This window comes from Grammomys surdaster, unplaced genomic scaffold (genome assembly GCF_004785775.1).
Source record: "Grammomys surdaster isolate TR1022 unplaced genomic scaffold, NIH_TR_1.0 126176, whole genome shotgun sequence".
Lineage (NCBI taxonomy): Eukaryota > Metazoa > Chordata > Mammalia > Rodentia > Muridae > Grammomys > Grammomys surdaster.
The window spans coordinates 7,655,906-7,669,991 of record NW_021620983.1 but is presented as its reverse complement, the minus strand read 5'-3'; the positions used below and the strand labels follow the sequence as shown (position 1 = coordinate 7,669,991).

The window sequence follows — 14,086 nt, the reverse complement described above, 5'->3', positions numbered from 1 at the left end:
CCACTGTTCCATCTCTACAAAGATCCTTTTAAAGGACTAATTTTCTCTCATTCTTGATTTTAAGGAAGAGCTTCATGACCAGCCTTGAATTGCTAGGGGAAAAAAGTTCCAATCATCTTTGCTACATGATTTTTAATAACCTGAGTAAAATTTTCAGTGATGTGAACTAAATGATCAACTGTGTGACAGGACTAAAGAAAGAAGGGACTAAAAACAGGAGATGACACATTAGGGAGAATTCTAATCTCAGAAACATCATGACTATATTACACAAGGAGAGTTAAACACTCCTAAATAGATAACGACTTATGCAAGTATCTTGGCCATACAAAAGATAAATCAAAACTGTTGCTTGAAATACAAAAGCAGCCCACATTATCATTGGCCAGGTACTAGCAAGCAGCCTTGGTCTGTTTTCAGCCTGGAAAACAGAGACCACATTATTCCTTTTAACCAGGGCCTGTGTCACCGAGGCTGGCTCTGCCTCTTTGGACCCCCAAAGTAGCTCTCCCCATACAGCTAGCTAAGTTTCTGTGGCTGGCTGCTCCCATGCCCACCCTGTGGTTTCAATTTCCTGTGGCTGGCTGGGGTGCACTCTTGAACAAAAGGCTTATCATTCCATATCTGTTATGTCCTGGATTTGCTTGTATACTATCTGAAAACTATCCTCTAAAATATGTTCTCTCAATGCTAAATAGCCTGGATTGGCTATAAGATATAATATAATTAGTCTTCAACTCTGTCAGAAATTTGAGAATGACTAATATTACCTAAAAATATAGAAAGTCTAGCACAGCTTCCAGAACTGAGACAGATTCTAGAGACAGCTGTCTACCTATACAGACCCTGTATGTGAGCAAGTAGGAGCACCAAAATGTGGCCAGTTGGCCCAGGATCATCTGACAGACTTTTGTGAAACAGGAATCATTAAGGTCTAGCTTATTCTGTCTCAGCAGTACTAAGCCATAAACTATCCTGTAACTTGTGTCCTCTCATGAACAGTACAGGTCTAGAGAAGAAATAGGCAATTTCTGCCCATTGGCTACCTTGCCCCAATGTACTACCTCAACTGGAGGTAGGGATTCTCAGTTTCTTCATTGAATCCATGAAGTGTTAGCTGTTAGAAACAGATATTTCTCAACAACAAATGAATAAATCACATTAAATGTCTTAACATTTAATGCACATTAATATTCTGTGGATTTCTAACTTTTGTGAAAACCAACTGTCTATGCAAATAATTGAGACTGTTGTCAGTTAACTACTCTCAGCTATTTCTAAATAAAATATCTTGCAAACACCCTAGCAATTAACTCAGAGACAAGAATTTGCTATCTGGTCCTTAACTCATATGCTTAATCATATAAAATCAGTTTGTAAAGATAATTATAGAAAGACTGGGTGCAGGCTTTGTTTTTTTTTAACTTTTGTATCACTAGAAGAAATTTATACCAATGAAAACCTTGATTCTGTATAAAAATAAATTCAGTATCAATGTAAGAAATTTTAACTTCAACTTTGTAAAAATTATAAAGATTTCTACCAAGTGAGAGTATGGCGACACAGTAAATTCTAACTGTATCCTCCCTGTTAAAATCTTATCATTTCTAATTTCCCCAGAAAGAAAACTTTATAATAACCACCTCCAGCCTTCAAGCCTAGGGAACTGGAACAATGGCTCTTCATAACGTCTTCCTGCTAAATCTGGGTGTTGAGACATCTTGAAGAGAGATAGGGAAAATGAGGGAGTTGGTTGGCCTAAGAAGGCTACACCAATGGTTGTTGTAGTCTCTGTTGTCTGTGTCCTGACTGGATCTGACTGAAAAATCCATGAGATAAGAAGTTCAAGCGGGTCAGTTCAGCATGTCAGATGATGAAACTCACCAAAGCTGTACATACGGTAATATACAATCTCAAAACAAAATTTTAGTATCATCAACATATCTCTACGGACTGTATTAACCTGTGTAGGGTGTTCAGACTAGTTAGGATGAAATTCTGCTCCAATTGTAAGTCTTCAATTGTGTCATGTAAGGGATGGCACAAAGAATATTTTTTGTTTGATTCTCCTGAAGCTATTACTTCAGAGGGTCTGCCTCTATCTAATCTGATCCATATAACTCTGGAAGAGATCCAGAGCCTTTTCTCCTTTCCTGTCAACACAAAAACAGAGCCTTTCTCCCAAAATAGCATGTCCTTGGTCCAGTAACTGGAAATCACTGAGAGTATAGCTTGAAGTCTCTCCCAGAGGAACTGTAACACAACCATCAAATTCATAGCCATACTCATTTTGATAATAAAAACAATTCAAAACAAAGGAAATAAACTAAACAAATACTGCATAAGCCTATTCTTAGGGCTGTTCTAATTTTTCATGTTCAGATATTAAGCCAAAATTCACATGGAGCCTACAAACAAAGACTATGAGTATCCTGTAGAGTACACTATACCATCTATCTGTAACGCTCTCTGCCCGAAGCTACAGAATTCTGTCAACACCTGTTCTTATCAGGCAATTATCACTGCTCTCTGCTTGGAGTCAGTGAATATATATTTCCCTGTACTAGTTCTGAACCACAGGTTAAATTCCCCACACGACTTGGGCAATATCTATATATAACCTATCCTAAAAAGCAAAGGAAACAGACTTTTAAATTAAATCACACTTCTATCAATATCTGCCTAAGAAAGTAGGCAGTTTTTATTCTCTAGCTCTCTGGCTCTCTGACACAGAGCAGCCTGTGTTTTTCACAGGAGGGGACCTCAGAGCCTGCTAGCAAAACCTGCCCATTTTCTTTGTTTCAAGTTTCCAGTGCTTGAGATATCATGTGACTCATCCCTGCTCCACTCACTAAATTTCTAACTAAACTTCTAAATCATAGACTAGGAATCTTAAATTTCTATTGGATTCTTGCTTAACATGTTGGATCACCACCTGTTGGGTGAAATAAAAAAAAAAAAAAAGCAACCCATGCTATCACTGGCTAGACATGACTGGTGACCTCCATTTGTTTTCATCCTGGGAGACAGACCAAGACCCCAATACAATATTCCTTTTATCCAGGACCTGTCTCAACCACTCTGGCTCTGTTTCTCTGGAGCTCCAAAGTCACTCTCTCCATTCCACTTGCAAAGTTCCTGCGGCTGGCTGTTGCACACCTACCCTGAGTTTCCAAATTCCCACAGGTGGCGGGGGTACACTCTTGCACACCCATGGCCAGCCACCTTTCTATACCTTTCTATCTGGAACCCAGTTGAGATGCAGCATGAAGGAAAACACCACACAGTCTAAATATAGAATCAACAGGTAGCACAACCACTGGGTGCAGAACCTAGCATACTAATTTTATAAACTAATCTATGTTATAAATCCCCCAGTGGCAGATCCTGGCAGATTTCTCACTCAAACCAACAGCCTCCAGCTTCCTACATTGTACCTGCCTTTCTGGCTCTGGCAGTCCAAAAAGGTCATTTCTTTCTCCTGCATTCCTTCTTTCTCCCCTAGACTCAGAAGTCCCGCCTTCTAATCCAATGATTAGTTCCTTATAGTCTTTATTCATTAGGGGAAAGTTCCAACACACTAAACAAATGTGGCACATTTTAATATGTCATATTTTAATGTGGCACAAACAGAATGCGTATTTTGAGCTCTCAGCATCAAGGTGTAATTCAAAACATTTAACTAGTGCTTTTAGGATAGGAAAGTTTCAAGTCGATTTAAAGATGTGTGGGAAACACACACTTCCATTGATTGAGTTAAAAGAGAAAATGCTGTTTGATAATGAAGACAGCTTTAAAGTCTAATATGGAGGTTGTCATACAAGTCTTCCCTGGGAAAATCTTAAGTGCTACACCAACCCTCTGAAAATACAATCAGTAAATCTTTTAATAACAAGTAAAAATATTTTTGAGGCGCTTAAGGATAAGCTATAGTACGTCTCATGATTCAAAGGAAGTGAAATGTGCATTCTGTTCATGGCCTTGCACAGGGCAGTAGAAAAGTCATTACAGAATAGTTTTCAGTTCTCCATCACTCTTGAATTTAGGACTTTTGTGCACATCTGTGCACCCGTTTTCCTTCTCTATGAGCTTCATCTCTGCAAGTTCAGTTTCTGTAGAGTCAGTGTTCCCAGGGAATTGGAATTTCCTCATAAGTCTTAGAATGAAGAAGGCAGGAAGAAAGCTTGATCCTCTTAGCACAGCAGACAATCCAAGATAAAGGCGCCTATAGAAAAAAATTAATCTGCATTGAATCTTAGTATGTTTAGTGAAAGCTAAGTTTCACTATTCTTACAGATCATTTATTCCTCTAAAAAATCCAATGATTGTTTTCTCCATGTATTCTATATAATCTGTTTTGCTGAGTTATTAATTCTGCTTGTTAAAAATGTTGAAAATTGTCCATCATAAAATTGTAATGTATTTTCTTTATTTGGGTGATGCCTAGTATTCATTGTCAACTTGACTGGGTTTGGGATCATTATAGAAATCCATCTTTGGGTGTGTTTATGAATATATTTTTAGAAAAATTTAGATGACAATGAATTTTCACTACAAATATGAACACCATCCTCTGGTCTTCTAGCACTTGGATCTTCCTGACAAAGCATGCAAGGTGAGCAGCCTCCTCCCACTCCAGTACCCTGTCTCCACTGTCATTATTGCCTTTTCTCTTCTATACTGGGTCAATAAGACTATATGTAAGGTTAAAGGCACTCTTCTGTTTTATTTGGTCAAAGTTTGATCACACAGGCATAGAGCATTGCAGAGTGACTTTTCAAGAAAAGAGTTTTCTTTTCTTTTCAGCATCCATTTACTGTGTTAAAAGCAATAGATAGTGTGATATTGAAATCTCTAGGTGTCTAAAACTAGTCATATATTAGTAGATTCAATTTTTTAATTTTCATGCTTAACTTGGCATGTATAGTAATCAACTTATCTGATAATTTGAAAATTATTTCCAACTATGTGCATGTATATGTCTCTATGTGGGTATGTGGTCCTGGATATCTGAGTTGAACTAAGCAGGTTTTATGATCTGCTCAGTATGAGTTGTGGGAATTGACCTCATGACCTCTGCAAGAACAATAAGAGCTCTTAACCCTTGAGCCATTCTTTAGCCACACATTCTTTTCATTTTCTGAACTTATTCAGTTAATATATGAAGACTCCTCAGATTGCAGAAATAAATTAGCTAATTTTTCCTTTCACCCTCCTTAGAATATCTTGCAGAATAACTTAGACACAGTTATAAGCATAATTTTTTTTGTAAATTGGATAAGATTTACCTTAACATTTTTGCACTTAATATGTTTGGGTAATAGATATTTTAAAAAATATGTCTATTTATAAATAAATATGAAAGTATTTCTTCATATTCTCAACATATTTATAAGAAAATCTGGTGTGATAAATAGTGTTATCAACTTCATACAATGTAAAATCCCTGGGAAGGAAGTTCTAGTGAAGGCCTGTGTGGATAATGGTGGCCTGTGTACACGTTCATGGGACGTTATAATCTGGGAAATTTTAGGCAGAAAATTTTCGACTCCATAAGAGTAGAGAAAATGATCATGTCTATTTCTACAGAGGGAAAGTATCAGCACGGTATATAGATGCTGAATTAGATGCTTAAGACTTCAGATATATCAGTTTAGAAATATAATTAAATTTTACTCTAGGTTTAAGAAAGAAATGGATAACCCTCTCACACATCTGGGTTACAGTCCACCAGCATAACTTTTTTAAAATGCTATTATTTTTATTCATTCATGTATTAGGAAGGTACAGTGTACCTTACTTCGGAGTAACAATGGAGTTTAACCTGAACAAAATGGGGCATAAGAAAAGACATCTTACAAAGAGCAAAAACAGAATAAAGTGATACGATTAAGAAAGAGTGAAATACAGAGGGCCAGTTCAGAGTAGGATAAAACCATGTGGTATGTGAAGGGGAAGAGAGCACGAGGTAAAGGTGAATCAGGTCACTTTTAGTATCCTGGTTCTCCCCAGATGTCTTACAGAGAAAACCAAATTTCTCTCTCCTGTCTTCCCTACTATCTCATTATTTCCAAATCCCAAATTCCTCTCAGTCTTTGCTTTATATTAGCCTTAAGCGGAAGGTTGTCTAGGTATACCTGGCATGTGCTTTGTACTTTCCCTTAGATGTTCTATTTCTTACACCTTTTCCCAAACTTAAAGTCATTTTATATTTTTCAGTTCTGTCTTATTTAAAATTCAATTCAAAACATTTTCTGAATACTTTAGAAAATTGTCTTGGACTAGACCTGTATGACTTCCTTTTTCCAATTTTTTTTTTTTTAGAGAATGCTATTTTGGTCTTTAAATTTTTGTAGTGTCAGGGAGATGGTTCACTACTTAGCACACTGGCTGCTTCTACTGGCACCTAGTTCCATTCACAGTGCCCATGTTGTGGCTTATGAAAGGGAGAAATTAGTAGAGATAATTATGTGTTTATAATTGGGTCAGAAGGTGTAGCTCACCAGTAAATATATGCATCAAGAACCCAGGGTTTAGTTCCCAGCACCAGATAAAGAACCAAACCGAATGGCACGAAAAGCAACTTAAAATCAGAAATTAAGTCAATAAAATTGTTTACATGGAGTAAGTTTTATAATGTAAGTGTTAAGTACATAGCTTAAGATAACAATCAGTAAAATTAGAACTCTGTAGTATTTTTTAAAAGATCATTTTATTTTATGTGTATTGGCATTTTGCCTGGATATCTGTCTATGCATCATTTGTGGAGTGTCCTCGGGACTGGAATTCCAGATGGCTATCAATATAAGCTACAAATATTTGAGGATTGTCATCTAGCTAGACTTCAAGCATAAGAGTTCTGTGAACTTTCCAGGAGCTCAAATGCAAGAAGATATGCTACCTGAATGAGTTGAGATTCTGTCATCTCGACCACTGCAGGAGCAAGGAGACCTACCTGCCTGTCCATAAATATGGGGTAGACAGAGCTAAGATATTTTATTTCCACATACAGCACCATTTTCCCATGTCTCTGAGTCTTAATACGCTTTTTTAAAAATCTCTTGTATTCTGCCATACTAATTCAGCTCAAGATGTAACTCTTCCAAACTGCTCTGGAACCTCTATGTAGACACCCTGCATTCACTCATGCATATATGTATATGTATATGTATATGTATATGTATATGTATATGTATATGTATACATATATGTATATACATATATATACACATATATACATATATACACACACATATATGTGTGTGTGTGTGTATGTGTGTGTATGTGTGTGTATTTGTGTGTGGGGGTGTTTGAAATAACAGCAAATATTAGATCAATTGAATAATGAAGTTATATCATTCATACCCATTCAGAAAATGAAGTCAAGGTAATGTTTTCACTAAAGAGCATGTTAAATAGGAACAGCGATATTTTATGTACCATAAAATTAGATCTCAAAATTATCTTTACCTGAAACTATTTATATCATACAGCCTGCATGCAGATTTCTCACCACATTTCAGAGTTCCCCAATGTAAACAGGTTCTATCTATCAAAGCACCAAAGTAAATAGGTGCCGGAATGCCAGCTGCAATGATAAAAAAAGATAAATAACTCATTGACAGAAAGAAAGAACAGTGAGAAACCTGTTTATTTTTATTTGAATGTACTACAATTTTCTTATTTTAAAAATTAATATGATAAATAGTGAATCAAATGCTCTAAATTTACTTTTAGGAATTATAAGTTAATGTAAATTTTCTAGATCATAACAATGCAAACTATTTATTCTATGTGAAGAAAGACTTCATTGAGCTCGTAATCATGGACCACATGAAATATCTGAAACAGCTTGTGATGCTTTACTATCAGTCTAATGTGCACAACTATTTTCTTCTCATTTTATTTTTGAATCTACTAAAAGACAAAAGGTAGAATTAAATTCAGGTAAGTTATTTAAAAACAAACAGAACATTTTTCATCACTATAGTTTCTTTATTCTCAGACTCATCACAAATAGCCAGTCCCAAACAGAAGGGGTAGTAAATTGAAGTTCAGGTAAAGTGGGCAGAACACACCTATGTTACTGATGCTATAAGATCACGGGACATTCTGGATGTGGACAGTTGGGATCATTAATCCAGAGACAAATTATATTTATCTCTCTTATTGATCATTTATTGACCATTTATGTGTCTGTCTTTATTCTCTATGTGACTATCATTTGAAGTAATTTGGGTTGTATTGATTTAACATGCGCCTAACCTCTACCCACACAAACACTAAGCATGCTAACAGCATCTGAGCCTAGAGCACAGAATTCCATGCTTGCTGTAACCAACCTACGTGATCCTTTCACAGATATATTTGAGAAAAGTCTTATTCATGCATTCCTTTGTTCTCTAACTACAAACATCACCAACTATGACTGTGGTGGAATATGACATTTGGTTGTTGCAAATCTCTGTTCCCATGTCATATTGATTCATGTTTGATTTAAGAATGACCCCTCTTATCCATTTAAAGTGAGAGGTGTGTTTTGAGTTGACAGTATACTTGCTATCTATTTACTCAGAAAAAATCAGTTTGTTTACTAAGTATTTAAAATTGATCTTATGTGTTAGGCAAATTCTTCATACCAAATATTCTTATGCAAAATGTATGTAATCCAACTCCAAATGACTTCTCTTCAGACTTGATACACCTGAAAAATACATGCATACATACATACATCTGCAATGCATACATGTACATATAAAAGTATATCATGCAAATGCACATCTGCTCTAGCATCCTCCCAATGACAGTAGTAGTTCATAATTCGTGTGCTCAAGATTTTGATACAGCTCTACATCTTATAACCGCACAAAGAGGAAGGAGAATAAAGACTTCTAAAAGCTGTCCTCTGGTCTGTACACGTCTAAATCATGGCTGAGTCCTTTAACAGTTAGTCATTGTCTCCTAACCTAGATGAATAGTTTTCTGTTTGCCGTAGGAATCAGCATGTCATCCCACTACCATGACCCCAAACCTGTGAATCCACAAATCAAATACATATTTATTTTCTTAAGTTGTTTGCCAGGCATTTTGCCATTTTGATAAAAAATAACATATGTTATATAAAAATCAAAATATTTTACAGGTGGTTTCACAGAAAACAGAGAAAGAATTCTTCATGTAGGCTATGACATTAAAAAATGGCATATGGAGTTCACAACTGTAGACCTCTCCTGTACTACCTACAGAAATAAATGTGATGACTTTGATAATTCAATACAAAGAGGTGGCCTGTAAAGCCACCAGGATAAAACTGAAAATACTCTTATAAATTAGGAATATGGAAGCCCTATTAAAATGTGGTCTTTTCCTACGAATATACCTTCATGCAAGAAATGCATAATTTATTCCATTATTAATATTTCATTTTGGCAGCAATTCCATGAAAAATTTCAAGAAAATTGAACAGAGTAGAAGATTAATGATAGTATGCAAATAGTAGTATTATATCATCTAACATTTATATCACAATCATCAAAATCAACAAAGAAAAGGCTTTAACTTCACTACATCAAGAAATCACACATTATGGCATACAAGATGGCTCAGTGTATAAAGTTGCTTCCCATTAAGCCTGACAAACTATGTTCAATACTAGGAACCCACATAATGGAAAGAAACCAACTCTTGTGAACTGTTTTCTTATTTCAACATGCATGTCATGGTATACAAACACACATACACACACACACACACACACACACACATACAGAAGGAGAGGGAGAGGGAGAGGGGAAGGAGAGGGAGAGAGAGGGAGAGAGGAAGAGGAAGAGGGAGAGGGAGAGAGGGAGAGGGAGAGAGGGAGAGAGGGAGAGAGGGAGAGAGGGAGAGAGGGAGAGGGAGAAGGAGAGAGGGAGAGAGAGGGAGAGAGGAAGAGGGAGAGGGAGAGAGATAGAGAGACAGAGGCAGAGAGAGAGAGAGGTAAAGGGAGAAAGGATGAGGGAGAGGGGGAGGGAGAGGGAGGGAGAGGGAGGGAGGGAGGGAGGGAGGGAGAGAGAGAGAGAGAGAGAGAGAGAGAGAGAGAGAGAGAGAGAGAGAACACTTATGGTAATCACACAAACTCACTTATATACAGAGTATTTTAAATAATCATGATTTAGCATGATTTAGCTATCAATAAGCCATGTTTTCTTTACACCTAGTGGAAACTTCAGAAAGTAAGATAATTGTGAACATGAGTGAGGGATGGAAGTGGCAATAGGCATGCAGTAGATGTGAAAACATCTCTCTAGAGTGTGTTTGGAGATTCTAACAAGAGAGTTCAGCTGCTCACATGCCTTTCATGGGTGACCCTCTCCTCTCTGAGGAAAAGTCATCCTTATATCGACTGAGTAAGCAACTTTGCCACTGAAGCACCTGGAGGAGTGAGGAAGAAAGGAGATACACGTTAGCTCCATCAGCTGGTTCTGCCTGGAAGGTGATGTAATGACAGATCTCACAGACGAATGTCCCTCACTTGTAAGAGAAATTGTTAAGCCCTATTCAATAGCAATACTTAATTCCTCTTTCTGTCCAGAAACCCATGAACCGAAACAAAGGCATAAATCACATATCTGTTTGTAGAATTAAGAATATAACATCTTATAATAGAAAATGAATATATAAATTCATGCTTATTTTAGTGAGTTGTATGTTGAGTAGAAAGAAACAGAGAGTAAAAGGAAGATGGGAGACAGGAAGGAGAAAGAGCAGGGGAATGGCAGGATGGGAAAGTAGTGGAGAGAACAGCAGTGAGAGATGAACAGGAGGGAAACAACGGATTGAAGAAAAAGAAATTTGGAAAAGGATGAGAGGGGAAGGGGTTTGAAACGGAAAGGAAGGAACAAGAAATACGGGCCTAAATTTTTTCACATTGTCAGTGGTGTACAGTTTGCTAGACTGGAAAGAACACCTGCTTAAAAAAAAAAAACAACTTTGACACTCATCTCTGCTGCAACGTTCTTACGTTATATTATAGAGTTCAATATTGAACAGTACATTCATGTAGCTCATTGCTAAAGAGTACCTGTTATTTATTCCATAACCTCTCCTTTTTTTCTGAAGATAGATTGAGGGCAGGATATCAAAGGAGTCTCCTCCCTGTTACACAATTTCACACTCTGCCAGTAAGTTAACTGAGCCATAGGAAGTGAGTGCTAGACAACTATTCCAAAACAAGAAATCCATTCATTTATCCTTAATAAAGAGGGAAAATAGAAGAGGACAGAAAAGAAAATTGCAGCAAACTTTGAATTATTGTTAGATTTAGCAGTGCTTAGAGTCTTGATTAAGGTACGTTAGATCATTGAGGTCCTTGGAACCATGACTCCAAGGGCCTTTATTGGGAAAAGAATTTAATACTGATCAAAAATATCTACATGACATCCAAGAAGTGGCTCAGTGGGTAAAGGAAATCTTGATGACCTGAGTGCAATCCCTAGAACCCAAGAACATATGTAAAAAATTAAAAAATAAAAGTCCAATTCAATGGCAGGCATCTGAAATCCCAGCACTCCCACAGTGAAATGGGAGGAACAGTCAGAATTGCTTAGGACCTCGAGCACCAGGGAGGCTGGAAAACACACATAGCACAGCAACAGAAATAAGAGAGATCCCACCTCAAAAACAAGATGAAAAGAGAGGGCTGATTCTCCAGCATTGTCTTCTGATCTACTTAGAGGAGTACCAGAGCCTAAATCATGAGCAGCCCCATCACAAACACAGAGACAGTCATGCACATGCACAAGTGTCAGCACACATGAGTGTGTGTGCACACACTATGAAGAAGTACAGATTGAAATCTAAATGAAGGAGTTACTTATTACCTCAGAAGAACCATGAACCCAGGTATGGATGATACTGAGAAAATGAAACTCTGGATTGCAAACATGATCATAAAGTACTTCAGCATGTTATCACAGTCAGGGCCTTTGTTACACAGCCCAAGGGTAGCAGATGAGTTTCCTGATGATTGAATGCACTTGCAATTCTGAAACACCTGTCAAAAATAAAAAAAAGCAAAACAATGTTCTACGTAAAGTAGAAAATATAAGGATTAAACCTTTACTATTTTCTGAACAGCCAGTTGCATAATAGAGAGTGTTGTGGCAAGTAAGATCATTCACCTCGTCTGAATAAGGACTGAAGTTTCTGCAACAATAGCATTAAATTAAAAAACAATAAATAATTAAAATAGAAGATCCTTTTTCCCATTAATTTTTAGCTTTCTTTTGCTATTTCAGAATTCTATCATTAAATATAAAGGCATAGATTTTAATAATTGGTATTTTCTCAATACATGGAGTAAATTTGCAAAAGTTCCATTATTCTGAATGAACACTGTATTGTATTGTTTCTTTGATTTTTCTTGTATGTGTGTGTGTATGTATGTATTTGTGTGCATGCATGTACATGTGTGTGTCTATATGTGCACATGTGTTTGCCATTGCATGATTATAGAACTGAAAATTTAAGTTAGTTCTCTCTTTCTACTATGTGGATCTCAGGATTTAAATTGGTTGTAAGACTTGTTGGCAATGGGTTTACCTAGAAAGACAACTATCTAGCCTGCATATAATTTTTTAAAATAAATAAATATGGTTTTGGTTTTTTTACAAATACTGAATACTAAAACAACATGCATCTCAGAATGTTGATGGAATAGTTCGGTGTTTACTAATCAGTAAAGTAGTGTACCCAAAGAAGGAAGTTGAATTGTCATATTGTCAGATCTGATTAAGAATCAAAGTTTATATTTCATTTTATTACCAACCACCTCTGAGTATTGTAACATCAAGGAAGATGTGTGAGTCTTTATCATTCTGAACTATAATGATGAGAGCTGGGGAGATCTAAGAGTCAGTAACATCCTGCACAAGCGTGGGGACCTGAGTTCTCATCCCAGCACACCTGTGAAAGGTACATTGATAGAGGAAGTGCTTCCAACCCTGGATCTGAAGGTGGGGCAGGTGACTGCCTGGAGCTCATTTGAAAGGCAGCCTAACAGAACTAGCAATTCCAGGCCCATGACATCCTGTCTCAGAAGCACAAATTACATGATCCTGAGAGTCAGCAAGTGAGGTTGTCTCTTTCCTCCATGTTCACATGCACCTGAATAGTACACACACACACACTCACACACACTCCACACACACACTAAATAAATAGAAAATAAATGGATAAACCAAAATCAAACCTCATGATGAAAAACATAAGCTTCTGTCCACTTTAACAACATAGTAAGTTTGAGGACTGACTGGGCTTCTGGAGACCCTATTACCAAAAAAGGGCAGATTCTTCCCAGAATAACTTCAAATTTTAAATTTAATGTTGATTTAAGGATACACTCCTATATGTATGTATATACAAACATATGCATGTGGGTGCCTGAGAAAGGAAGAAGAGGGAATCAGATGGCCTGGAGCTGGAGTTGCGAGCTGCACCTTATGTGTTCAGGAAACTAAACACGCCCTCTGAAAGAGGAGCAAGTGCTCTTTATAGCTGAGTTACCCTTCCAAACTGTCCAGAGCATTAAAACTCAAATAACTTGAACAATGATCTCAACTGTTTGAAGTTATGAAATACTACTCAGACACTGTCACGATTTTACATAACGTCACAGAATTTTAAGGTCAAATATGTGTATAAGGAATAAATTGAATCGTTCAAAAAGAATACTAATCTAGTTTAAGCAAGGACTACACTTTTTTCTTTCTAGCAGATATATGCCTCATTTATAGCATATATTGATGCACATAAACACCAGCCCAAACACTGAAAGCATCATTACCATATTAATTCCAGTTCCAACAGACTTCTCACAGCCTGCGAGGCAGGCTGACATGTATGAGAGGCCATTGTCTCCACACACTGGATCCCATGTGTTTGTCAAACAGCTACACCTTGTATTACAGCCATCAAGGACATTATTTTCCACATATAGAGAGTGCTGAACTCTGAAATGATTTAAAATAATGTTACAGATACTGAAAACCCCTATTCAGGCACTTTATTTTCATCTCTTCATCTCAGCATGTGTATGTGTATATAT

The 14,086-nt window shown here is 36.8% G+C and overlaps 1 protein-coding gene across 1 annotated transcript in view; it reads right to left on the bottom strand.

Moving 5' to 3' along the window:
- Positions 1-4,005: 4,005 nt before the first annotated feature.
- The window catches only part of LOC114612609 (solute carrier organic anion transporter family member 1A4-like), a 42,747-nt gene continuing 32,666 nt past the window's right edge, over positions 4,006-14,086 (bottom strand). Inside the window, exons 10-14 of the mRNA XM_028757588.1 lie at positions 13,826-13,991; positions 11,862-12,034; positions 8,640-8,704; positions 7,471-7,588; positions 4,006-4,225 (exon numbers count right to left, since the gene is read on the bottom strand). Coding sequence (XP_028613421.1) covers positions 4,006-4,225; positions 7,471-7,588; positions 8,640-8,704; positions 11,862-12,034; positions 13,826-13,991 — 742 coding nt within the window. The remainder of the gene's footprint in view (positions 4,226-7,470; positions 7,589-8,639; positions 8,705-11,861; positions 12,035-13,825; positions 13,992-14,086) is intronic.